This window comes from Miniopterus schreibersii (assembly GCF_964146895.1).
Source record: "Miniopterus schreibersii genome assembly, chromosome: 15".
Classification (NCBI taxonomy): Eukaryota; Metazoa; Chordata; class Mammalia; order Chiroptera; family Miniopteridae; genus Miniopterus; species Miniopterus schreibersii.
This window is the reverse complement of record NC_138115.1, coordinates 49850663-49877568: the sequence shown is the minus strand read 5'-3', so window position 1 is coordinate 49877568 and position 26906 is coordinate 49850663. Positions and strand designations below refer to the sequence as shown.

Below are 26906 nucleotides of genomic sequence, written 5' to 3'. Positions count from 1 at the left end.
GTGTGAGGAAGGGGAGGGCATGTGACGGGGCTTAGAGGAACAGGTGTGTGTTCCCCAAACTTGCAAGAAGCTTGCACAACACACAGCCAGGCACTGTCCTACCTTCACCCCCGCAGCCCAGCCTTGCCTCGGGCCTTGGACATGCACATGGCTCAGGGACAGGAGCCTCAGGCCGCCAGGGCTCTGGCTCAACTCTGCCCTCCCTCATCCAATTGTCCTGAGCAAGTGTGCTCACATTTCTGAGCCTGTTTCCTCATCTGTAAAACAGTGATGCCACCAAGTGTCTTGTGAAAACTGAGTGACAAGTGTACATGAAGGCTCTGGCATGCAGGAGGCGCTCAGTCGAGGATGGGGCAGGCACTGTGGGCTGTGTAGACAACTCCAGCTACAGACGAGGGCAGAACTAGGCAGTGTGGACAGCTCTGGCTGGAAAGAGGCAGTACTGGCGAGAGCGTGGCTGCCTGGAGTGGGGGCACTGGTGATCTCGGTTGAAAGCAGCCGTGGGGGGCGGGCCCAGGGCGGTGCAGGAGGGGCGGGACCACGGGGCAGGCTCCACTCTCCAGAGCCAGAGGGCGGGGTTGCTGGACTCCATGCTGCAGGGGGCGGTAGCCCAGGCCAGTTGGGTTGCAGGATGGACAGAGGCACGGAAGGTGGCAGCTTCCTGACGGACCCCGGCTCAAGGAGCAGCAGGCCGGGTAGGCACAGGTGGCATGGAGAGGGTGGGGGATTAGGAAATGATCTGGGAGCAGTGAGGGTGGTGCTGGAAGGTGTATGAGGTTGTTAGGGGTCTCTGCAGGTATGCAGGTATAGGGGTGCTCTGAGGGGCACCAGCCTGTCAGTGGTCTGGAAGAGTGGTTCAGGAACACTGAAACCTACCAGGGGAGAGGGAGCTGGGCCTAGGGGGAACTATAAATAGCTTCTTTCTCCAGCCCAGGGGGAGGGACAGCCAGCTGGAGCTGCTCAAGGCCCTCCCCCTGGGCCCTTTGCTGGCCTCCAAGGGGTCACATTGGTTCAGGTCCCCCGTCAGAGGTAACACCAGTTTGGGGAGGTCCAGAGGCTCATTTGGGAATTTTTCATATGATTTGGCTTTAGCACTTGAACCAGCATTTCTAGGGCACCTGCTGTGGGCCTTGTGCCCATCCTGAGCTGCACCAAGCACCTATTTTGTGCTCTGTTCTGGTAATGAACCTGAGTCCTTTCTGCTCATAAGTCACTTTGAGTACTTACTGTGTGCCCTGTGCCAGGTTGGAGTCAGCAAGTGCAGATCAGGGTTCCCAGGCTACTTGGTCACATTGCTCCTTGCCTCCAAGTTGGAACCTCACACCCTCTGTGAGCTCTAGGCCCAGGGAGACACGGCATGATCCTTGGCCAGTGGAAGCTGGAACTCCTGGGAACTCCTCAAGCCTCCCAGTGGCAGCAGAGGGGAGAGGAGGAGAGGAATAAAGGTGAAGGGAGGTGGCAGAGAGCAGCAGGCCCACTGCAGCCTGCATGTCTCTGCGCAGGCCTGGGTGCAGGGCTTGTTAGCGTGTGTGCACTTGTAGCTGTGTGCACACATATGCTCTCATGCATTGACGTGTGGGTCTATGTGGTATTCACTGAGGTCCCTGGGCCTTTATGCTGCAAAGGGTGGTTTGGTGGTTACGCCAGGGCTGGCCAGCAGATATAGAATGGAAGAATTTGAGAATCGAGGATTGAGGCTACCCCACAACTTGTAGCCTGGGACACTGGGAGGAGGTCCAGTGGACAGTGTAGAGGGGACCACGGGAGGCAACCTGGGCCAGGTGAGGCAGGATCACAGTGGAGAGACTGAGCAGGACATGTTCACACACGAGTGCACACTATGTCTAGCACACTTTCCACTCCTGGGCCAGGACAGCTGGCTTACTTTGGGATGGCCCTCAGGGAGCAAAAGTCGTGAGGGCACCTACTGACGCTGAGGGTGAGAAAGCGAGGAGAGCATTTCAATGGAGCAAACCAGCACAGATGTGGAGGGGGAAGTGTGACAGTGCGAGGTGTGGGAGATGAGGTTTTGCAGGACTGCCAGTTGGGCTGAGTCCATCCTGCTCTGTGACACTGCTCCCCTTCCTCACTTTCCTCCCTGAGAAATGGGGCCATGGGAGGGGAGATGGGAACTATCCTCAGAGCAGTGGACCCTGGCCTTGGGGAGGGACCCTAGGCTCCTCTGGCTGTTGACCTGTGGCTTCCCACTGGATATAGGGACTTGGGAGGGTATGTCTGAGTCAGCCCAGGTCAGACTGTTTGGGGAAGTGTGGGAGTTGGAGCGCTAGCTATTTAATTTTCTTGGAAGTCAGGCCCATACTCTGGGCGTGGAGATGACTTCCTGGGCATGGCCCTGGCCTCCTGCCCTGCCCTGGGTACCACCTACCCCAAGCCTTTAGACTAACATCCCAAGGGGGCTGGGGAAGAGTATGGGCAGGTGCTGGGTGTCTGTGGATGTTAGAGGAGGCAGCCTTTGCAGTGAGTTCTGGATATTGGATAGGGTGTGGGCATATGGTGACAAGGTGGCCCCAGGATGACCTTGGCAGTGGCCAGGAGACAGAAAGGAGGGCTGGCTGTGTGAGGAACAGAATTGAGTGACTTTAGAGGGGTAGGTAGCAGGAGGGAGGTCACAAAGGGCATCCTGCTCATTAGGAACCACCCACGGGTATGCTCAGAGCTGCAGGGCATGAGGTGGAGGGAGGTGGGTGTGGACACTGCAGAGGGAGGGTGAAGGAGGAAGTGGCCAAATCTGTCTGAGGCATGGCATCCCCAGGGAAGGCAGCTAGAGCTGGTTTCAGGGTGGGTCTGCGTGGGCTCCCAGCATGTGGATCTCCTGAACCTTCATTTCCTGGGAAGTGGGCAAGCCATCTGTAGGGGTCATCTTAAGAATCCTTGCCAGGCGCTGAAGGGCTGGGTGGTAATTTGGAGAACTAACCCAAGGCAGGCGTGTGGCAAGGAGGGCAGAAGTAGGGGGTGCTGCACCCGCAGTGTGTATACTGGGTGGATCCTTTTCCTCTTTGCCCCCCACATCTGGCTCTTGGCTGGGCACACTTTGGACAGAGAGAACTTGAGGTCCAGTGATCCTGTCATGGGGTATGGTGGAGGACATCACTAGAGGGCAGTGTGATAGGTTCGAGCAGTGTCAATAGGGGCCCCAGGGCAGAAAGAGTCCAAAGCTTGGAGAGGCTGAGCTGAGAGGACCGGACAGTGGCCCAGCAGTTTCTGAACTTCCCGATTTCTGCCTTGCCCCTTGCCTCCACTGCATTTTTAGAGACAGTAGACAAACAATATAATAAATGATAACATTAATGTGCTTTAGATAGAGTGGATTTTTCAGGCTGACACATTTCATCTATACCAGAATCTTGTAAGACTGATGACGTGCACATTGCATTTTCAGCAAGTCCCCCGCTCACTTGCTCCAGGTAGGCTGGGGCTTGCGCGCTCCCCAGCAGCCAAGGCAAAGAGAGAAACACGACCAATTTTGAAATTTGTCCTGGGCCCCTGTCCATAAGATAAAAGAGCGTTTTCAGCGTAGTTGAGCTGGTCGCTCCCGCGCGCAGGGTAGAGTCCCGGGACTTGGAGCGGACCAGAGGGTCGGGGCGCAGCGGGGTTGACAGACGAGGCGTCAGGCCAGTGATGACAGCCACGCAGAGACCCCTGGCCGATCCTGACCAATCAAGCCCCGCGGGTCACATTAGGCCCCGCCCCATGGCATTAAGCCCCTCCCTCCTGGGGGCCCTGCGGTCACCGGCGTAAGGAGCGGGACTCCCGGTGCCCTGAGCGCCAGGCGCGACTGCACCCGAGCGAGGCCTCGGAGAGACGGAGGCACATCAGCGCGGCCGGGGGTGTGCTGGGCTCGCTCACCCGAGGCGGGGCCCTACCACCCAAGGCTCGGACTTCTGGGGAGCTGGGCATGCGCGCCCAGGGTCCCGGGGGAGGGCCGGCCGTGCCATCCGACACCCGCGGGGAGGCGAGCTGGGCGTGCGCGCTCCGAGGCCGCGCCGTCTCCAGCCGGGGTGGAGCCTAGCGCTCCGGGGCGGGGCCTGGGGCGCGGGGCTCGCGGGGCTCGCGGGGCGAGGGGCGGGGCCTCGAGCGGCCCGAGCTGGCGCCGCTGCCAGGTGTCGGAAGCCGCGCAGTCCGCCTCCTCCCGGCGCCGGGATGGCGTCCCCGCGGGAATTGACCCAAAACCCCCTGAAGAAGATCTGGATGCCGTACAGCAACGGGCGGCCCGCCCTGCACGCCTGCCAGCGCCGCGGTGAGGCGGGGTCCGCGGGAAGCGGGGAGGGCGGCGCGCGGGGATGGGCGGACGGGGCGGCCTGGGTCGTGGTCTCTCCGGGAGAGGAGGCCGGACCCGCTGGCGAGCCCGGGACGCGCGAGGCTGCCGAGGCTGATGGAAGGGGGACAGAAACAGGTGGCGGGCCGGGAACAGGTGTAGCGGAGCGGGGCGTGGAGACAGGTGTGTGAGGACGGCTCAGCTCCGGCTCCTCCCGGGCTAGGTCTGGCCCCAGTCCCTTTGCACTCCAGTGTCCCCACCGCCTCAGGCCGAGGGAGGACCTGGAGCCCCTGCCCCGCGCGCTCTGCTGGCCAGTGCGTGGGCCGGGGGGTTGGACCAGGTCTGAGCTGTGTTGGTCCTGGAGAAACTGCTTGGCCTCTCTGAGCCCAGAACTTTCAAAGGCCCGAGAGTGGGCCAGCCTCCAGTGGGAGCAAGGGCGCCCGCGCCCCTTGGTCTTCATCACTCACCTCTTCGCCTGAAGCCGAATTTTGGGAGGAATTTCAGGGAAGTGCGGATTTGACCAGAATAGAGACAGTGAGGGCACCGTGCCATATGGGCCTTTGTGTCTAGGGGTGTGGAAGCATTTACACGGGGTCGTGGGTAAGTAGTAAAATTTAAGGGTGAAATCTAGGAGACAGGCTGAAATTCATGAAATTGTTAAGGGGCTCACCTATGCTGGGCCTTGGGTGTTTAACTACCTTGACTTTCTACTTGTCCTTAAATGAGTCTGCAACCTTTGTCATTAGGAAGGAAAATAAAGATTGTTTTAGGAATAACTGAAACATTGTGATGAATTTGCAAGTTGGCAAGGACCTCAGAGAACATCTAGTCCAACCCCTGGTACAGATATGGAAAGGGAGATCAGGAGATTGGGTTATGGACAAGGGTCTCTTTGCACTCCTGACCTCTGCTTGGGCATGATAAGGGAGGGGAGAGTGCTCTGTGCTTGTCCTGCTTGGAGGCCAGCCTGAGGGCCTTGGCTTCGACCTGATGTGAGTCCTGGGGGAGGGGTGTGGGTATCTCTTACCACACTGTGGGTCATGGCAGGGGGTGGCCGTGGCTTTAACTGAGATAGAGGTCCTGGTGGGGCACTGAGCCTGTGATCATGCTTTTAGTTCTGGGCCCATGGCTTTCCAGTCAGTGCTCTGAGTCCTCAGGGGCTATGGTCATGCCCTTGTTCCCAGGTACCCAGACTTTTCCTGAGGTGTGGAGGCCAAGGCCCCTTCCTTCTGTGCTTCTAGCCAGTCTGTTGGGGCTCTGTTGTTCTAACTAGGAGGCAGCTGATGTTCTTACATAAAGGGGAAGGAGTAAGAACCTGGACTTTGGAAGCAGGAACACTCAAGCCACATCTTGGCTCAGTTGTGACTTTGGGCAAGAATCTAATCCTCTAGGCGTCGGGTTCCTCATCTGTGGAAGGAGACTGTCATTATCCTGCTCCATGAAGCTGCTGTGAGCTTAACGTGTAGGTACTCAAGAAGGGGTAGCTGGCCATTTTATAATTTCACCACTCTTTCTTCTCGATACCTTAAAGCTAGGGATTGAAGCATCACCTCTGAGCTAACCCCCACTGCAGGTGGGGAGGAGACAAGCCTAGGGCTCACAGCCCCTTGGGCAGGGTCTGTGTTTCTCCAAGCTCCGAGTCTGATTAAAATATGGCTCTGGGCCTGGCCAGGCGTGGCTCAGCGGTTGAGCATGGACCTAGGATCCAGGAGATTGAGGTTTGATTCCCGGTTAGGGCACATGCCCGGGTTGTGGACTCGAACCCCATTCGGGGGTGTGCAGGAGGCAGCTGATCAATGACGACTCATTGATGTTTCAACTCTCTCTCTCCCTCTCCCTTCCTCTCTCTGAAATCAATAAAGATATATATTTTAAAAAATAAATAAATAAAATAAAATAAGGCTCTGGCTTGAGCAGAGGGGCTCATGCCATTATACTGCCCCAGGGTGTTGCATTGGGTCGGATGGTGGGCTGGCCCAGCACCGGTGGTGCTTCCTGGAGGAAAAGGTAGGTAGCACTCATTGAGGCCAAAGATAAGACATGCAGATTTGTGGGGGTTTGGGCTTCAGGTTAGGGTCTCAGAGTTCACAGCAGAGAGTGACTCAGCAGTGAGTGAACATGGAACCTGTAGGTGCAGCACCTCCGGTTCCCAGAGCCGGCATTCGTGCATCATCTTACCCTCTGCAAAGTGGGCTTATGACTAGGTGGGAGCCATGAGGACAGGTGAAGACCTGAGGGTGAGTGGCGGGTAGAAGTTGACTTGATCACAGCCGTTTGTAGAGAAGAGGACACAGGGCTCACGGCTGGTCTGTGCTGTGCGGCAGCTTGTCTCTGAGGTCTAGTCCCCAGCTCCTATGGGCCCCAGAGACTGGCTGCGGGATGCCCTGAGCATCCTTCACCCCCACTCTTCATTATCAGTTCTTCCTCCTTTTGATAAAATTCAGAGCCACACCTGAGATCCAGAAGCTGTTACCTCTCTCATCATTGACCCGGCTCAGACCCGACTTTGGGGCAGGTGAGGCAGGAATGAAGAGGGGACTCGGAGCATGGCAGAAAGGACAGTATAACTGATGGCTTTTCTTAGCCAAAAGGTGGCAAGACTTCCTGGGCATGGACATGACTGAGGTGTGTCCGGGACAATAGGAGAGCTGACTTTCTGTCCCCTCTGAACAGGACAGATGCCATGTTGCTTTATTTTCAGGAGCTCTTCCTTCCCCCACCTGGCCCAGGGGAGTAGAGCAGGTGCAGTTCAGGAATCTGTTCTGGAACCCACTTCAGGGACTTGTGGCTGTCCCTGTGGTGGCACCACCAGAAAGTGGTCACTATCCAGCACCAGGCTTGTCACAGGCTTCTTGCCTGCTAGGGCTCCCATGGTCTTGAACAAATGAACAGGAAAGGGAAGCTGAGTGATATGTCTTCAGATTTCCTTCCGCACGTACCCAATGTCCTGAACAGCGTGTCTTGCTATCCTGTTGCTCAATGTCGGGTTCCTTGAGGGCCCAGAGCTGCATGCCCCCACTCGCCGGGTCCACATGATCTGTGTCCTGGCTCAGTTGTGTGCCCCCCACGTGGGCCTTAGTTTTCAACTTCTGCACTGCTGGGATTTCCCAGTGTTTTGCTGTTGGAAGCAGAGCTGTTGTGAATGCACTTGTACTTTGATTTTTCCTTTGGGTCATTTCCTTGGAAGCTTATCTTGAGGAACAGAGGTAATAGGTAATTTATTGCTCTTGTTTTGCACCCAGCCTGGATTTGCTGCCCTTTCTGCCCACCGTGGCTGTGCACGGGGCGAGGGGATGCTGATAGCAAACACCATGGGAGGAGGCAGGTTATCTCTGGGAAGATAGACGTGAAGAGAGGGTGCAGGACCCTAGTCCCGAGGTGGTGGAAGAACCCTCCAGGGGGCAGTGGGAAGGGGTAGTCTCATCACAGGGAGCAGGATGGGTGCAGGTTCCCCCCATGGTTAGTAGCGATGCACTGCCCTGGTTAGTAGCAATGCGTTGCCCCGCTAGTGCTTGAGAGCCCCAGCCAGCCGGCCAGGAATTGTGCAAACAGCCAGGCCCCATCATGGGTGGCACAGGGCCTTGCCTAACTTGTTTTTCTCTCACCTTAGCCAATGCTGAGGTTTTTCTGCAAGTTTTCTCACTCTTGCTCACTGTCTGCTCTGTGGGATTCCCTCCTGCCCTCCACTGGGGCTCACTATTTGTGTCACATTTGTCCAAAGGTCATGCACAAGTCCCCACTGGCAAGTAGGGCCCCTTACGTCTCTGCCGGGCTGTCCTGGGGACAGAAGTGCTTCTGCACTCTAAGTTCCAAGAGCAGTCAGTGCTGAGGTACGGCTGTGTCCTTAGCCTGGGTGCTGCCAGGGGCCTGCAGAGGGCACAGCTTCCTGGAAGAAGCGCTTTTACATGGAGAGAGCGCTAGACCTCCCTGAGGGATTGTCATCTCCTCTTACAGCTGAGGACAGAGTCAAGATGGGAACCCAGGCCTCTCTAACTCTTGACCCCCAGGCAGGGCTGACCCCCACCCTGGGGCCACGGTGCTTCAGCCTGAGGGGTGGGGCCTGGCAGGCTGTCTAAGGAGGGCTACCAGGTAAAGGCACTTGCTGAGCCATGGGGGCAAAAGAAGGGCACTGACAGGTCCCCCCATCTGGCCATCTGTCTGCTGTGGCTTCACCTGGTCCAGTTCCTGAGGACGATGAAAGGGAAGCTTCCTGAGGCTTCTGAGGTGAGACCCCACTGAGAGCTGAGCTGGGGCACATGAGGCTGGCAATTCTGCTGCTTTGGTGTCTGTCCTGTTGGGCTAGGGAATTGGAGGGGCTCTGTCCAGACCCTTCCCGCCTTCAGCTTCTCTGATTGGCACACTGACCTGGTGGCTCATGGGATGGCGGGGGTGGGCTATCAGAGGAACCACCCTTATGGACATCGGCCTTTGTCTCTGGTCTCAGCCCCTTGAAGCCCTCACCCTGTTGGGTTTCGAGATGTTTCCCTCCTCCCTCCTGCCCATAATTCCTGAGCACCAACTCTGTGCTAGACCCCAGGATCCTTAATGGCTCAGACACTCCAGGGCTGCTTTTACTCCTAGTGGTGAGTCGGGGATCAGACTCCTTGGTGAGGTGACCAGGTTTGAGGGGAAGAGTGCACCAGGTAGGTATGGAGGTACCTTGGAGGAAGGTCTTGTGGAAGAAGCAGTGTTTGAGCTGGGCTTTGGACAGTGAAGAGAAATTAACCCTGGGAAGGGTTAGCAGTGGTACTGTGCGAGCAGGAATGCAGAACGCCCATTGGATTCCTAGATGGCAGGCAGGTTGTTGAATACCTGGCTGGGTCCTGGCTCTGCCCTGTTTGCCCTTAGGAACTCCCAAGCGGTGTTTAGCCAGGGGCGTGCCAGGTTCAGCTTTATATCTGGTGATGCACAGCAGGACAAGGGCTGGCAAGATCCCACTGCGTCTGCTGGAGCCCAGCAGCCTGAGAAATGGGGGTGTAGTGAAGGAAGAAACTTTCCTCTACCCTCAAGGGTCGTCTGGCTGGTCTAATAATCAAATAGCCGTGATGCAGATTAGCAAGACAAAGTAACCAAATTAAATATATACACACATACATGTGGGAACCCTGCCCACATGAGTGGTTCAGAGACAGTAAGGGGAATTGAGGTATGTAAGACCTCCTGAGCTAGGGGGAGGTGATGCACCTTGGAGCTTCCCAGAGTCATTGCAGGAAGATAAGAAGAGCAGACCTTCAGTAAACAGAAGTTTGCCCTGCCCTATGGAGAGGTTGAAAGAAGTTATCTCTGATAAAGGCTTATGGGCAAGGCTTCTAATTCAAATTCTTCTTGGTAATTAAGGGGGGTTGGGCAGAAGATTCTCTTGAGTCTGTGGCTAAAGTTATCTTTAGCTCAGAACAATCTGCATACCTCAGAGACACACGTTGGGGTGAATTTCCCTGGACCCCCATACGGGCATGCCAGCAGTGGCTTGAGATCAGGGTCTGGTGGTGCTCAGGAGCTGTATGATGTGAGGAGGCTTGGAAAGCATATCTGATGCCAGTCCTGTGCCCTGAGGCTGAGGAACCTGCAGACAGGGAGGGGCACATCGGGAGGGCTTCTGACCCTTGTCTGACTTCTGCCCCTTGCCTTTCAGTTTGCATGACCAACTGCCCAACGCTAATTGTCATGGTGGGCCTTCCTGCCAGGGGCAAGACCTACATCTCAAAAAAGCTCACTCGCTACCTGAACTGGATTGGCGTCCCCACGCGGGGTGAGACCTGGCCTCAGCTTTCCAAGCAGGCATTGGGGCTGTATGGGGAAGGGGGAGGAGGCGAGAGAAGACTAGACTGCAGCAGGGCCTGGGGTGGGTCAAGGGCAGGAGTTGGGAGAGTTGCTGTTGTGTGAAAACTGAGTCTTTCCTTTCCCCCAGAATTCAACGTTGGTCAGTATCGCCGGGACATGGTCAAGACGTATAAATCTTTCGAGTTTTTCCTTCCAGACAACGAAGAGGGCCTGAAAATCAGAAAGTGAGTGAGTGTGTGTGTGTGTGTGTGTGTGTGTTTACAGAGAGGGCCCTGGAGACTCTGGAGCCCAGTGGCTGGTAATAACAGAGCTGCTTCCGAGCCTTGGCCTTGCCCTGCCTGGATGGGCTGAGACAGGGCTGCTCTGTTGACCTCTCAGGTGTGGTGGGGTTGGGGATATGATGGGTTTGGGGACAAGGGGAGAGGGTGTGTGGTTTCTTGGTGTCTAGCCCTGCCCAGTCCCCCCTGGCCAGGACATCCTATAGCAGGGGAGGACAGGACCTCAGGGAGGTGGTGGAGGCTTAGCCAGTGAAGGTCAAGGCTGCCTTCCATGGGATGACCTTTGGTTGGGAGGGAAGCCCAAGTGGGTGCAGGGGCACAGGCCTCAGGGATGGGGCAGAGTAGGAGTGGACTACCTCCTGGCACCTCACAAAGCCAGAAGGATCAGGTCCCGAACTGGGGCCTTTCTTCCCTTGTCCCAGGATAAGTCCCCTCCTGTGCATTTGGGGGGTGGTTAGCATGTGCTTGGCATGTGTGGATAGACCTTGGCTTAACTTTGAAGTGCTGTGTGACTTCACAGTCCTGCTGTTATTTATGAGATGGAAATTTGCATATGATACCACCTGAACTGAGTCTTTTCTCCAGAGAAGCTGAGCACCAGCTGGTAGTCTGAGGAGCTGTGCAGTTATGCGATGCTCTTCTTGGCAGGCGTCAGCTGAGAGATCAAGAAGCTTCCTTACCCTTGCCCAGCCATTGTGGTAGGGAATTGAGCAGAGGTTGGCCCAGCTCTACTAACCTCCTCAAGTCAAGCACAGCCCCAGGCCAGAAGCTACCTGGGTCTGGACATTAGGCAGCCAGCTCTCTCTCTTGCCACCAGGTGGCAGGAGCTCCCCACTGTGGGTCTTTGCTTTTCGGTCAATGGGTTGGGCCAGGCTGCTGAACCAGGAAGGGAAGGGAAGGAGAGTCTGACATTCAGGCCTCTGTGGTAAAATTGTGGGTAAAATTCAAGGTTGGACCCTCTGGTGATAGCGACCCAGACAAAGGGAGGGGACTGATATTGAACTACTGTGTGCTGGGTATATGATGCCCATTGTCTCCCTCCCCCCATTTTACAGATGAGGAAACTGCGGCCAGAAGTCTCACACAAGATAACAAGTTATTTCATACATTCCATGGGTACACATAGGTTCATATACACACATATACACCCATGTGCACACAGTCACACTATACATGTGTGTGTGCAAACATGTGGATAGCTACACAAATAAATACTCAGACCACTCATACATATGCAGTCAAGATCACACAGCACTCAAGGACATGTACATACACACCTGCATTCATCATATGCACACACAGAGGCACACTCGTGCTCACCCATGTAGACATACACATGCAGGCACACTCAGACATGGTATAGGGGGTCCCCAAGACCACCCCTGGTTCAGTGATTTGCTAGGATCTCAGCATGTGACCATGCTGCTGGCTAAGGTTTATTACAGCAAAATGATGAAAAGCAGCGTCAGCAAAGGGAAAAGACCTGGTTGAAGTCCAGAGGAAACTAGGCTTCCAAGAGTCCTCTGCCCTGGACTCAAACAGGGTACACTTAATTCCGCCAGCATGAACTGAGACAACACATGTGAAGTGTTTCCTTAGGGAAGCTCATCACAGACACCGTGTACAGGGTTTTATCAGGGGCTGGGCACGTAGACACCCTGTACCTAGTATGTACCAGAATCCCAGAATCCCAAAAGGAAAGCAGTGCTTAGTATAAACCACATTGTTTGTATAAACTGTCCAGACACAGTGAACCACTCTTATTATTTAAGGAAAATTTTTTTTTAAATCAGTGTAGGGAGCTGTCAAGGACCAGCCTTGCAAGCATGTCTTCGGAAGGATAGTATTCTTAGGCTGCTACGGTCACACACAACCCATGAAGGTGGCTGCACACACATGCATACACATACACTTGCATATCTCCTGGCACAGGTGTGGGCATGTACACACTTGTGCTCACTCTATATGCATGCATGTTTACATGCATAAATACATACCAAGCACTCACATATATGCAAATAACACATGAAAGCATGTATACACACCCCATGTGTATGCACATGTGCATATCCCCACTAGACTGACCACTGTAAACACCAATCACAAGCCCCTGGGGAGCCACCTGTACTTCCGACTGACCCTCTATATAAATCGGGGGTTTCCATAGCCTCCTGCTCCAGAGCTCAGGAACAGACTTTAGTTATGTTTACTGGTTTATTGTAAAGGATACAACTCAGGAACAGCCAAATGGAAGAGATGCTCAGGCAAGGCAGGGGGTAGGGTGTGGAGCTTCTATGCCCTCTCAGGGCGCATCACCCTCCCAGCACCTCCGTGTGTTCACCAAACTGGGAGCTCTCCAGCTATCATTGTCCAAGAGTTTTTACAGAGCTCAAGTCAATCTCCAGCCTACTCCCCTCTCCTGTCTGGGGTAGGATATGTCCCTGATCTACTGCCCTCCTGCCGCCAAGGTTGGATGCTGGCTGACCCTGTGTTTTCTCCCCTGAAGGCAGTGTGCCCTGGCAGCTCTCCGTGATGTCCGGCAGTTCCTTAGTGAGGAGGGGGGACATGTGGCGGTGAGTGTGATACCCTGGTGACATGTGGGAGCATACACACATCCACCCCTTTGCTCATCAGACCTCTAGAGGGAAAGGTAGGGTGTGTGTGGCTGGGATGCTCCTGGGGCCAGCCCCTGGGAGAAAGTCTGCAGCCATTGTGCAGGAGGAAGCCAGAAGCTGGATGTGGGCTAGGAATTTCTCTTTGGGCTTGTGGTTGTCTTCGACTCTGTAAGACTTTCCTCTGAGTGCTCACATTATTGGCCATCTCACAGGTTAGAGAGAGCATGTTACCTAAGTCTTTAGCAAATATAATTTCTCCTGGTGTCAGGAGAATCCTGCCCAGCATTTAGTGGCTTTCCCAGCAACCAGTTGAATCCTGGGTAAGGAAATTCCACCTGTGAGTTGGCTGCTCTAGTCAGATGGAAGGAGTGGGACAAGTAAGGCTGAGCGTAGGTGTCTGGGAGAAAGGCCCTACCCCACCCCTGTGCAGTCAAACACAGAAATTGTTTTTCCTTTACTTTTTCTTCTTGGAGATGTGCCTTCTGGAGAGCTGTGTCTCCTGGCTCCATCTGGATCAGTTGTCTTCTAGGTCTGTGGCACATTTGTCTCCCTGGGAATTCCCTTCTCCTCCTGACTTGAATGCCCCACTCTTGGGTCTGTTGTCTTCCTTTTCCTTGGTTTACTAACTTGTTTTGCTGGAGCACATCCTCTAGTAGCTTTCTGAGAAAAGTACTTGGGAAATAAATTTCACAAGATCTTGCATGTCTAGAAATGTTTACTTTTATCCTTATATTTGATGGTTGGGTATAGAATTCTAGTTGGGAAGTACTTTCCCTTTAGAATTTCCACAATATTGGCTGGGGGCTTCTCATTACCATTCCTCTGAGGAGGCCTGTAAGGTCTTCAAGGTGATGCATCATGTGGTGAGTCTTATCTCCTCTATCATGCTGGGTCCAGGGCCCTTTTCAGGTAACTCTCCAGCAGGTCAGAGAAATTGTCATATATCATTACTTCGATAAACCTGCCACTTTCTGAGAAGTGATTCCTCACTCCACTCTGATTTTCAGAACTTCTTTTTCTAGAACTCCTGGTAGCTGCACACTACGTTTGATCCTCGATTTTACCTTTTTTTCCTTATTTTCTTTTTTTGTCCTACTTTCAGGGAGACTTTCTCAACAGTGTCTTACAAATATTTGGTTGAAATTTTAAAAAAATTTCTGTGCTCATGTTTTAATTTCCATATTTTAAATTTCTTGTTTTCTGTGTGTTTTTTAGAACCTCTTCTTATTTTGCGGTTATTAGAGTTTTCTGTATCTCTCTTTAGATACTTAGTTTCTCGACATTTCCTTCTTTTCCGTGCTCGGTCTTTATTTTCTCAAAGCTCCTTTTATTGTTTGATTGAGCCTCTGCTTTTCACGTTAGAGATTTTTCTGGAGTGTCCAGTGAGCCCTGGTTGAGTGCCCTTTTGAAAAAGTGATGTTCAGAAAGCTGCTTGAATGTGTGGGTGTGTGGGCTGCCCCTGAGGGTGCCCGGGTAGGCCCCAGGTGCCCCAAGAGCATCCCCGGGTGGCCAGAGCTGGCAGATGAGGTGGGACAGGACTTGGGCTCTGCTGGCTCTCGCCAGTCCTGCCATTTCTCCACCTCCTTGCCCCTTTTGTCAGAGCTACCGTGTCCCTGTTCTTCACCAACCCGATTCTGCACAAGCAGGTGTGCTGTGGTCAGAGAGGGCTTGTTTTCTCTGTTTTTCGGAGTCAGTCACCATGTGTCTGTCTTACAAAACCTTGTTGACATCTCCCTTCTTCTCTGCTCTCCTCCCCTGTTCTTTTTTTAAAAAAGATATATATTTTTTTATTCATTTCAGAGGGAGGAAGGGAGAGGTAGAGAGATAGAAACATCAATGATGAGAGTCATTGATCGGGGTCTCAAGCCCGCAACTGGGCATGTGCCCTGACTGGGAATTGAACCGCGATCCTTCTGGATCCTAGGCTGATGCTCAACCGCTGAGCCGCACCGGCCGGGCCTCCCCTGTTCCTTTATCCCTCTGTCCCCATTTTACTGGGGTCTCAGGATCGAGTGGTGATAAACATGGGTTCAGTTCTCCAGATTCAACTGGTTTCATGGGAAGTCCTGTTGGTCAAACATGAACTGAGAGCCTGCTGTATGCAAGCAGTGCTGAGTGTATTCCTCAGCGCCAAGGGTTTGCAGCCCTGCGGGAGCAAAGCACACTCACTCCCTCCAGCTTCCTTGGTGTCTGAAGGAGCCTGGCCAGGCGGGTGGCCCGGGCAGCAGCTAGTCCCAGTGAGAAATCCAGTCTCTGTACTGAAGCTGTCGGGTGGCCTCCTACCTTCTCCAGGGCCAGAGGCCGAGTTAACCCCCATTTGGTTCTAGGTTTTTGATGCAACAAATACCACCCGAGAACGGAGAGCAACCATCTTTAATTTTGGGGAACAGAACGGCTACAAGGTGAGACCTTAATGGCTCAAGTCCTTGGTTGGGCTGTGGCAGGTTTGGGCCCTCCAAGGCCCCTTTCACGGCTTCCTGATGGGGGCAGGGCATCAGACAGTTCTGTTCCAAGTGGATTTGGCATGAGAGGAGCTGCTTTTTTCTCCCTAGCTGGGGTCTTCTTTCCTGGGATACCAGGGGAGAGCCCTGGATAAGGCGGCACCTGCTTTGGTTCCATGCTTCTAGACCCTGCCCCCAACCCCAGAAGAAGGGCCTTGGGCCCTCAGTTCCTCAACTGCTCAGTTTGGCCCTCAGCCGGGTAGGGAGCTCTGTGGAGCCAGGCCCAAAGCCCTAAATGTGTCTGTGGTCCCTTCCCTCCTGCCCACCCTGGCCCTTGCTGCAGACCTTTTTCGTTGAGTCCATCTGTGTGGATCCCGAGGTCATAGCTGCTAACATCGTGGTGAGTGGTGCATCTGACCTTGTTGGGACGGTAACACAACCAAGGTGGCATGTGTAAATTAGGTCCCTCTCCATGTTTGGGCTTGTTCCTGGGCCGGCCTTAATTTGGTCTTTCTGACCTTGGGGTGGGGGGTGGGAGACAGTAGAATGCCGGTTAGGGGAGCCTAGACCCCCACCCCCACCCAGGGCCACTCATGTTGGGGGACTTTGTGGCGGTCAGGCATTTAGTCTGCTTCCCCTTCTTCCTTCCCCCTCATAGTCCCCGGGGCGATGGTAGAGAAGCTGTAGCCCCTGGATGGGGGTTAGGGGATACTTACATTTTGAGAAAGAAAGAGACTGGCCTCCTCTCCCCTACTCCCTCTTTATCCAAGGAATGAACATCTGGGTTTGGGGAGATAGTTCAGGTGGGGAGGGTCTTCCAGGCCTCTTGTCCCTCTGGCTTCCCTCCCCCCGTCCCACAAAAAGGAGGGGCTCCAACCTCAGGATGCCCAGTAATACTCTCTTAGCACCAGTGTGCTAAGCCAGGAAGCCACTGGACTCTTCCTAATGGGACCAGACCCAGTTGGCCTCTAGCCCAGCCTCGCCCCCACCCCCACGCCCCCTCAGCATTCTCCTTGGTCTCTGGCCCTGTCTGGCCTCCAGCCCTGACGTGGCCTTGCTCTGTGCCTGGCTCCACAGCAAGTGAAACTGGGCAGCCCTGACTATGTCAACCGTGATAGCGATGAGGCCACGGAAGATTTCATGAGGCGCATCGAGTGCTATGAGAATTCGTATGAGTCTCTGGATGAAGACCTGGACAGGTAAGCATCTGCATGTCACCTCTGAACCTAGACCAAGGTCCCACGGTCCGGACAGTGAGAACAGACAGAGGGCTCTGGGCTGAACCCCAGCACAAGGCCTGAGAAACCCCACCTTTACCACCTGCTGCCCTCCCCCCCCACAGGTGTAAACAGGTGAGCATGCTCTCCAAGCTGCCCAGCTGCACAGGTCCAGAGCAGGGAAAGTGGCTGAGCGGGGTGTATTAGCTGCTGCCACAAGCACCTTCGGCCTGTGCTTCTCCTCCCACCTGTCTGCTGCCTGCTGTGGGGCGTGGCAGCCACTCTGCATGTCGATGACCTGGGCTGGGCTCCAGGGAAGGAGAGGCCAGGTCCACAGATGGCTGACCAGGCAGAGTGGAGGGGAAGAGCATTTGCTAGCTGCTCCTAGATCAGTCCTGGAAAAAACTCTCATTCACCTTACAGACAGTGCATTGGGAGCTCAGAGGCAGGCAAGAAGGGTCTGGGGACACAGAGCAGTGGTGAACGTCAGTGTGGCATGACTGGCCCCTCACTTTGGATGTCACCTTTTGGGCCCAAGAGTGTTGAGTACCTCCCAGGGTTTGTGTCACGCATGTCTTGTTGCTCCCACCTCACCCCATCACTTGCACACCAGCTGACGGTCCTGTGTGGTGACATCAAGCCTGGTGGTCAGAGATGCAAGGGTCTGTGGCCAGCTCCTGTGGCTGGCAGGATGTGCCCTCGAGGGCCCTGGTCACACTCACAGGCCCCTCTCTACCTTCTCTCTGGAAAGGGACCTGTCCTACATCAAGATCATGGACGTGGGGCAGAGCTACGTGGTGAACCGTGTGGCCGACCACATCCAGAGCCGCATTGTGTATTACCTCATGAACATCCATGTCACCCCCCGCTCCATCTACCTCTGCCGGCATGGGGAGAGCGAGCTGAACCTCAAGGGCCGGATCGGTGGGGACCCAGGACTATCTCCCCGGGGCAGGGAGGTCAGTGTGTGTGTGCCTGTGCATTGGTACCTCTGGGTGGCTCTGGGTGTGTATGTGTGTGTGTGTGCGCACGCGCGTCGGGGTTGGGCTCCAGCTCTCATAGCTAATATATAATCATCAAGATGGATGACCTTCATTCAGTCTAGAATGTTCCCATCATGTAGGGAAGGTTACCAAGCACCAAGCTGATGCCTGGATCTGTGGCTTCCATCTGATCTGTCACCTTGGAGAGGCATGACATTCTGGGATTGACCCGAGTCCCTGCAGTGTAGCCGATGGCTATACCATAGTCTAGGGGAGATGTTGAGGCCTTAGTGGGGAGGTCATACAGCCTGGAACACATGGTCGGGGGTTCGGGGGCAATGGCATTGACCCTCATGAACCACAGCTGGAACTACACTTGGGGTCTGGGAAGGATGCACAAGGACAGCACTTGTGGGTATGGGTGTGGCTGTTACTCGGTGGGTGGTTCACGTGTTCTGTGAGGCTGAGCATGACCTTGGGGGCCCTGTGACTGTGGGGTCTGAATTCGCTTGTGATGTGTTTCAGTTTGCCAAGAGCCTGGCCCAGTTCATCAGTGATCAGAACATCAAGGACCTGAAGGTCTGGACAAGCCAAATGAAGAGGACAATCCAGACAGCGGAGGCCCTGGGTGTGCCTTACGAGCAGTGGAAGGTCCTCAATGAGATCGATGCGGTAATGACCGCCCTTCCGTCCACGGCCCCGCTGCCTGGGCACAGCTGCCCTCAGCCAGGGTGACAGTGCCGAGGGGCAGGGACAGCTCGCTCCCTAACTTTTCTTTGTAGTTTAGGGTTTTGATTTCTCCCTCTCTCCCTGCATTTAACTGTCTAGACCAACCAGAATTTATTCTGACATAAGCCTTAAATATGAATATGCTCTCTCCCGGGTTAACTCACCTCTAACCACCCAGCGGTCCTTGTCCTGTTTGTTTCTTTTACCTGCTTTTATTTTAACTTTTTGCATATGATGTGTATCTGTTCATGCACCAGTACCACAGTTTTAATCATGACAGTTTTTTACTGTTTATTGGCATTTGATATCTTTTGTGAGGTCTTTTGGTCTTTTCCCCCCCATTGGATTGTCTGCCTTTTTCTTACTGATTTTTAGGCGTTCCAGATGTAGTCTGTTCTGGATACAGGCTGTAGTCTTGCTCTGCCTGTTGTCTAGCGTCTAAAAACGGTGGTTGTTTTTTGTCCAGTTTTAGAAAAATACATATTTTTATTGATTTCAGAGAGAGGAAGGGAGAAGGGGAGGCAGAAACGTCAATGAGAGAGTCATTGACCGGCTGCCTCCTGCACGCCCCCTGCTGAGAATCAATCCTGCAACCTGGGCATGTGCCCTGACTGGGAATCGAACTGTTATCTCCTGGATCCTAGGTCGATGCTCAACCACTGAGCCAGCTGGGCTTTATCTTTCCTTTAAATAGACAACTTTGCTCCAAGGCTTTGTTTAGAACAAAGGCAGAGACCAGCAGCTTTTTATTAAGGGTGTTTATTGCTTCCTCCTGTCTCTGGGCATGTCCTCTCTGTGGCTTGAGCCTCTGAAGGATGGCCACTGGGCAGGTGACACATTTTGCTGGGCTCGCTGGCAGAGGAGTGGTTTGGGATGGCTGATCCCCCGGCCTGGCATGGGAGGCGTGGTGACCGAGGTGTCTCCCTAGGGCGTCTGTGAGGAAATGACCTATGAGGAGATCCAGGACCATTATCCACTGGAGTTTGCCCTGCGGGACCAGGACAAGTACCGGTACCGGTACCCCAAGGGGGAGGTAGGTGGGATTTGGGGGCTTAGTCTCAGATATCTGCTGCCTGCCTGGGAGGACTGCTTGTTGCGGCAGAGGGCCCTATGGGGCTCTGTGGGGTAGCAGGGGGCCTGGCCAGGCTGAATGCACGTGTCATCTCTACCGCTTCCCGTGGCTCAGGGTGCAGTCCCCTCCCTCGGTAGTGGAGGGACAGTGCACAGGACTCCCGACCCTGACTCCCGTTGGATCCCTGCTCCCTACTGCCCCTCACTTTGCCTTCCCGCTTCCCAGGGGTGTCACAGGGTGACCCCATGCCCAGCTCACAGGTCCTCATGCTGTCCTGTCCCCAGACTCTGGACAGCATTAGCTATTCCCCATATCGCTGTGAGTCGGGGCTCAGATTTAGAACCTGCCCAGATAGCAGTGAAAAGAGACAGAGCGGATGGCTGCGCAACCTGAAGAGTATAGGGGTCCGGCAGCTAGTAGGGAAATCAGTTACCCCAGAACCAATTTAGGATGTCCCCCAACTGCTGGTATTGCTCCCAGGTCAAAGTGGGGGAGGCCTTTTTTGAAGGACCACTCATTGTGTGCAAAGAAGGATGGATGCATCCCCTTCCCCACCAGGGCTTGGCCTCCTGGAGGAATCTCCAAACCTACTGGGCACAGGGGTTGGCCCAAGGGCTCCGGCATCTCCTCATGGGGGGAATGGGCAGGCCGACTGCGAGAGCTGAGGATCATTCCTGAGACCTCAGGTGTTCCTCACAGGCCATGCTCTGGAAGTTTGGGGGTCTATTCCCCCTGCCCCCACAGCTCCTTCTGTTCACTCCCATCCGCTGTGAGCTGGGAGTGAGCCTTTTCCGTGTCATCAGTTGCCAGCATGAGAATTCCAGTAGCTGAGGGCTCAGCAAAGGCCCCTTTGGATGGGCACAGAGGTGGCCCCTTGGGATGGCAGCCTAAGGCCCAGCCGTGCCCTCTCTATCCTATCGGGACCTGGCCCTGGGCTGGGGGAGGTGATCCCTTTCCCAGACTGCCAACCCTCACTGACCCCCCCAGCTTCCCTCTCAAGGTGACCTGTCACTGTCACAGTCCTGGGGGTGGCAGGCCCCAGCACTGAGCTGCCCAACCCCGTGCCCTCAGGAGTGAGACTGGAGGAGACCTAGCCACAGCCTCCAGCACAGGGAGGGGGTGGCCCAATACCCAGGCTGGCTCATCCCTGCCCCTGGAGCCAGCCTGAGGCACCCTTCCCGCTTGCCCTTGCAGTCCTACGAGGACCTGGTGCAGCGACTTGAGCCTGTCATCATGGAGCTGGAGCGGCAGGAGAACGTGCTGGTCATCTGCCACCAGGCGGTGATGCGCTGCCTCCTGGCCTACTTCCTGGACAAGGCGGCAGGTGCGGCCCTGCCCCGGGCTGGGGGGACGGGGTGTGAGAGAGAGGGGGACTGTGACCCAGGCGTCCCCAGTGTGCCAACCTTCCTGTCTGTGTTCACAGAACAGCTGCCCTACCTCAAGTGTCCTCTGCACACCGTGCTGAAGCTGACCCCGGTGGCGTACGGTGAGCAAGCTCCCTGCATTCTGACCTGGTTTCTGGACCCTGGCTGTCCACAGGCTCCCAGATTTTCCGCAGACGCCTTGAAAATCCCATTGGGAGCTCACCTGTCCTCCCTCCACACCTCTACCTTTCCCAATTTGCTTTTAAATTTTTGGGTTTCGAATATTTCTGTGGCCACAGGAAGCCTCCCCAGTGATCCTCCTTAACTATCACCCACCCTCATGAAGAGCTTTTCCACTGGTTTTTCCAAACCCCTCTCAAAGCCCATGGCCTCCAAGACCAGGACCTTACAACATTCTGGTTGCAGCGTGGTTAGAGTCCCGCCTCTGCCTGGGGCTGTGCCAGCGGAGACTTCAGGCAGCTCCCTGATGAGCTCCCGCGTCTGGGTGCGTCACCTTCAACACAGGGACCAGGCGTCTCAGGTGGTGCTCTCCAAGGATGAGCACAGCTCCGTCGCAGCTGATGCCATTGCAGTGTGTGTTCATCCCCTGGTCCCCACTGCACTGAGCACCTGAACCTGTGTGTGTGACAGGGCTGGGCGTGAGTGGTTGGGGCCCTGAAGGCTGAGTGTCATGACTCCATGCCGAGCCAGGCCTGTTGCTCCTTAGACCACCCTCAGCCCCCGAGGTAGACAGCCCTGGTCCTCAGTGCGGCCCTCACTGTGTCTGGGCTCCTTCGAGGCTGCGCTGGGCAGTGGCATTTGATAAGCAGGCACCTGACAAGGTGCCTCGTCCTTCCTCACTGGGGCCCCCAGAGCTGCCCAGGGTGGGCGGATGTGGGCGAGGCTGAGAAGCCTGCTCTGTCCACAGTCCCCCCACCTCCTCCTGAGAAGGTTCTGCCCTCTGTGGCTCCAGCTGCCTTTCAGGAGGAAAATGGATTTGATCTTCCTTTGGCAGGTTGTAAAGTAGAGTCCATATTCCTGAACGTGGTGGCTGTGAACACGCACCGGGACAGGCCTCAGGTACCAACAGGGTCACTGCTGGGGTGGCAGCAGGTCCCCAGATGTCCAGGGCCAGACCCAGCTGGGGCTCCTGCCAGACTGAGCTTGACTTCTCCCCCAGGCTGCTCTCCTGTCTGCAGGGTGAGGCCGTGGTCTGGATGTGGCGCTGCCCTTGGGGTGGGGAAATCCCTGGAGCTGGGCCACCAAGCTAGGAAGCACCTGAGCCGGATGTGGCTGGCTCAGCAGAGGTCTGAACCAAGGAGGGGTCCCAGCTGGGGAAGAAGAGGCTGGAGGCCTACAGGGGGGCCGGTGAGGAGTCTTCCATTCTCGCCCAGCAACCCAGGCCTCCTGAGCACCTTTTCTAACTCAAGCACCTCTAAAAATAAAACTCGTGTGTTTTGTTGAGGAAAGGGCTGTGCAGATGCTGAGGGGGCCTCGGCATGGGGCAGGGGTTTTCCTGCAGAAGAGCAGTTCAGTTCGCCACCCTGTGTTCTCCCAGCGCCTTAAGATAGAAGCTCCTCAGAGTGTTTCCCAGAACCACTGTCTGTGCCTGTGTGGGGCCCTCTGTCACACTGGTTACCTCCCCCATATGACCAAGAGCAGACCGCCCCTTCCAAGCCCTTTTCCCACAGTCTCCTGCAGCAAGAAGGCTCCTGGACCTGCCGCCACCCTCAGTGGGGTTTTTGGGCCCTGGGCAGCCTCCTGGCTTGAGCCCCTCGGGCAGAGATGTGTGGGTGTGTCTTCCCAAAGCCGCTGTCACCGTACACGCCTCTCACCCATTTGCCCTGAGCTTCTTCTGGTCCAAGCCCAGTCTGGCATCCTTTGTGCTGGCCCTGCCCTCAAGGAGCAAGGAGCAAGCGGGGACCAGAGGCATCCTCAGCCCCCACTTCTGTTCCTGTGTTTTTCCACCAGCCATGCGTCCAGAGGCTCTTGAGTCCCTTGCTCTGGGGGAAGGTCGGGGTCCAGAGTCCTGCAGCTGGGCTCCTGGGAGTGAGAACATGAGCCCAGACACCCACAGCAGCGTGGAGAGCAGACAGCAGGACAGCGGGAGCCTGTGTGTTCAGGCCTCAGGGTGAATGTCCTGTGTTTTTATTTTTGTGCAGAATGTAGACATCTCGAGGCCTCCAGAGGAAGCCCTCGTCACAGTCCCTGCTCACCAATGACCCTGTCATCCACTGTGACCTCCGGGCAGGTATTGGTCTCTGCAGACAAGGTTGTGCCAGACCCCCTCGGTCCGTGAGACAGTCACCATGCAGGAACTCCGCCATGGCCATGTGTGGCTGGTGGTACCCAGAACCCCCCACCCCAGGCTGCCTATTTCCTGTTGATAGCTCTGGGGTCCTTTGTACCTGGTGCCCAACCTGCAGCTAGAAGTTATTCAGCCAGACTGCCCCTGCTCTGGGCTGGTGAGAAATTTCCAGCACCTGGCCCTTCTCTGGTAGCTTCCAGGTGTTCTTGCTCACTGTCGGCATGGCTTCATGATGTATAAACCCCTAAAATGTGAAACGGGATCCTCCCACCATGGCCAAGCTGCCTGGGGTTGGCCTGGGGACCCCTGCAGGCATTCTGCTGGCCTGTCTGTGGCCATTTCTGGAGCCAGAGGCAAGAGAGGCAAGGTCTTCATGGGCTCCCGCATTCCGCTGCCCTGCGGGGACTGAAGAGCTTTGGCCGCTGCAGACACCGGACCGGCCAGGCCCCTCTCCCGAGCAGCAGGCTCGCATCAGCACAATGCGCTGTGCAGAAATCGCAGGGAGCCAGCACCTGCGGTCGCCCTTCCCGGTCCCATACACTGGAGTACTTTGGGAGCCAGTGGCCAAGGCTGACCCTTCCCCTCGACTCTCTCAGTGAAACCAGGGAAAGCAGGGCGGGTGTATGAGTCACCTTCCCAGCCCACCTGCCCGAGACTCAGGGAGAAGCTGCCGTCCCTTCTACCCCCTCCCTGCCTGCCACCATGGCTGCCTGTGTCCACACAGGAGTGGACACCGGGGCGGGGACATGCATTTGCTGTGTGGGATTCAAAAGAGCTTGTGTGGTCCTGTGAAGCCTGCCCCGGCTTTGGTTGACCTCCACCTGTGGGCCTGAGCAGGGGGAGGTCAGGACCTGAAGGCAGCCTGTCCAGGGGGATTTCCCCGGACGTGTCACAGCTTTTGATTCACGTGCACAGGAGCCTGTTGAAAATGACCTCGGGGAGTCTGCCATTTGTCATGCCCCTGAGTTCTTTTGGGCCCAGAGAGGCCAGCCAGGCAGCAGGTCTGGCTTCATTTTAGAGCTCGGCCAACTGGCCAACAAGTTAGGAGCTGGCTGAGAAAGTGTCTGGCTTTGTCGTTGGATGACTGCTGTCCATGGGTGGACCTTGCTGAAGTCAGGCCCCAGAATCCCCAGCCGCTTCATACCTGCCACCTTTCCTAGGCTGTGCCAGAAGAACAGCCCGCCTTTCCCAGTCCCCAGGGCTTTGCAGCCTGCATGGCCACCTGCCCCTGAGGGAAGTCTGGCCCTGGCCCTGGCCCTGGCCCTGGCCCTGGCCCTGGCCCTGGCCCTGGCCCTGGCTGGAGGTCTCACTGTGTGCTGCAGCAGCTGTGGACAGATGTCCTGGTGAGGCCAGGGCAGGATCCTCCTGAACTCACTTCCCGTCAGAGCCCTGGGGCCAGAGGACCATGCCACAGCCTTTGGGATGGGGACTCCAGCCTTTGCTTCTGTGTCCACTGGAGTTTGGGTGACTTTTGGTCACCTGGACATATTTACTTTAGCCATAGTGGTCCCTTTGGTTAGTGGCCCGTACATCAGGATGTCACCACCTTTCCAGGACCTCAGGCTGGCTGAGGCAAGACCAGTGAGGCCTTTTGCTTCTGTCCAGAGGGCAGTCAGGGCTGTTGGACCTGGGTGTGTCCCAAAGACTGAGCTAGGGCAGAGGGAAGTGGGTCACAGTGTGGGCTTGGGCAGCCCCTCCCACCTCTGCCCAGACTAGTCTCTGCACGGACCACCACCTGGCAGCTGCCAGGGTTCAGCCATGACAGTCGATGTGTTGTGTTGTGGGTGTTTTCTGCTCGCCCTGGAAGGGGTTGTGTGGGATCTCGGCCACACATCACACTGTGTCCAGCACTCTTTGCAATAAATACTTTTTAAAAAGACCCTAATGTAAGGTGGTATTTTGTGGCCAGCTCTGTGGACCCCCATGCTGTGGTCTCTCTCACAGGTCTGTGTTGGGATCCTTGGTCCAGCTCCCGCCCCAAGACCTACCCTCTCAAAAGAAAACTGCCTTTCCCTGGAGTGAGCCCTGGGCCCTCACCCCTAAGCAAGAGGCAGATGTGGGGGATGGGGGGTCTAGGGCCCCTGGAAATGTCTCAAATGTTGCCATCCTTGGGGAGGGGAACACAGGGTCTGTCTCAAGGATGGAGGGACTGCATGACGCTACGGGTGGGGGAATGTTGGCCAGTTCTGTTTTGGCACCTCCCTCTGGGCTGGCAAAATGGTGACAAGGGGCAGGGTTTTCCCCTTCCCGTGCCTCAGAATTTCATTGGACTTCCTACACTTCCTGCCCTGGGTCTGGGCTGTTAGGAGGGCAGGTTGCAGGGGTGCTCCTCCGTTTACATGACATGGCGGGTGCCCACCCGGGCCTCTCCCAGGATGTCAGGGCAGAGGGTGGCTGTGGCTGGGCTGCCACAGAGGGTGGGTGGTTCAGGGTTGCCAACAGCCATGACTCTGCCTTGCCCCGCTGGGTCACACTGGATGACAAATCCTGGGGCTCCAGGGCTAGCAGCTATGACTGTCTTCCTGGTAGGTGAGGTTGGGGACAGCTCAGTGTTCCTCATCCTGGGTCCCAGAACTGAGTTCCTGGGGTGGACCCCTGACCTCCTTGGAGGCTTTAGCACTTTTTGAAGAAGGTGTTGAAGATTTTTAGCAGCAAAGCAATAGCAGAAGGAATAAAACATAACTATCAGGATTTTTCTTTGGGTCCAGTGTTCTACCAGAACCTAGGAAGAGCAGTTAGCCCTAGCCAGTGCGGCCCAGGTGGTTGGAGCATTGTCCTGTACACTGAAAGGTGGTGGGTTCGAATCCCAGTCAGGGCACATGCCCAGGTTTCAGGTTTGATCCCCGGCCAGGTCACGTTTGGGAGGCAACTGATCAGTGCTTCTCTCTCTCTTTCTCCTCTCTAAAATTAAAAATAAAATTTAAAAAAGTGATTATATGTTGTTACATTGAAGAATTTTGTAGCATTTTGGGTTGCTAGGAATAATGGCCATTAGGATCAGAAGATATTTAGATTGAATGAAATGTAAAGAAATTAGTTTCAGCAACATTTGAGTTCTATTTATGATAATTATACATTATATGTTAATAAATAAAGTAAAATATAATTATCACCTGCAAAGGAGGGTGTTGCCGTCATTATTTATTCCCTGGGGCTGGGCACATTGGTGCTTGAGCAAGACTAGTTTAGTGGAAGTGAAACCTGCCTTTGTGCAGGCCAGGACCAGTGTCTGCCACACCCTGGTTAGGGGCCACCCATCTCTTCGGGAAGGGAGGGGAGGGAACCCTGAAAGGGCGCCCACCCCACCTCGTGCAGGGCCCCTGGGTCGTGAACTGACCTCGGCTGGGAAATGGATGAGAAGTCCTCTCCCCTGCAGCCAGGCCTCCGCTGGTCAGCCCTCCAGCTATTCTGTTCACATCAGGTGAGTCCTGCTGCGTGTCAGCCTCTGAACCTCTCCTGGCAGCTCAATGCTTGGCCCTGTCACCCAAGGTCCTGGTATCTGCATTGAAACCAAGGAGCCATTTCAACTAGAGCGTGTCCAGGCAGAAGCCCTGAGGCGTGGAGAACAGTCACTATGGCATTTGTTATGGGTTGAATTGTCCCCCTCACCACCAAAGTCATACATTGAACACTTAGCCCCAAGCGCCTTTTCCTATGACCTTACATGGAAATAGGGTCATTGCAGATGTTTTAAGTTAGGATGAGGTCCTCCTGGAGTGGGTGGGCCCTCAATCCAAAATCCCCTAGCGCCCTCAGAGAGCCAGGGCATGGCCCTGCTGACCTCTTGGTTTCACACTTCCAGCTGCCAGACTGTGAGAGTAACTCTAAGCCACTCAGTGTGC

At 55.3% G+C, this 26906-nt stretch overlaps 1 protein-coding gene across 5 annotated transcripts; it reads left to right on the top strand.

Annotated features, from left to right (window-relative positions):
* The first annotated feature begins 573 nt into the window (after positions 1-573).
* Positions 574-26180, top strand: PFKFB4 (6-phosphofructo-2-kinase/fructose-2,6-biphosphatase 4). Of its 5 annotated transcripts, none has more exons than XM_081160609.1 (14): positions 574-695; positions 9909-10025; positions 10185-10281; positions 12842-12908; positions 15278-15352; positions 15735-15791; positions 16469-16590; positions 17360-17567; positions 18117-18263; positions 19249-19353; positions 20587-20716; positions 20816-20878; positions 21772-21836; positions 22919-24947. In XM_081160609.1, exons 1-14 carry the CDS (start codon positions 632-634, stop codon positions 22976-22978), a joined length of 1377 nt encoding a protein of 458 aa, XP_081016735.1. In that variant the 5' UTR covers positions 574-631; the 3' UTR covers positions 22979-24947. The 5 variants fall into 5 exon arrangements, with proteins under 5 accessions (XP_081016735.1, XP_081016734.1, XP_081016737.1 ...); XM_081160608.1 differs by lacking the exon at positions 574-695 and adding an exon at positions 4078-4258 and having other exon boundaries at positions 22919-26180; XM_081160611.1 differs by lacking the exon at positions 574-695 and adding an exon at positions 4082-4258 and having other exon boundaries at positions 21772-21956; positions 22919-24935.
* Positions 26181-26906: the final 726 nt, after the last annotated feature.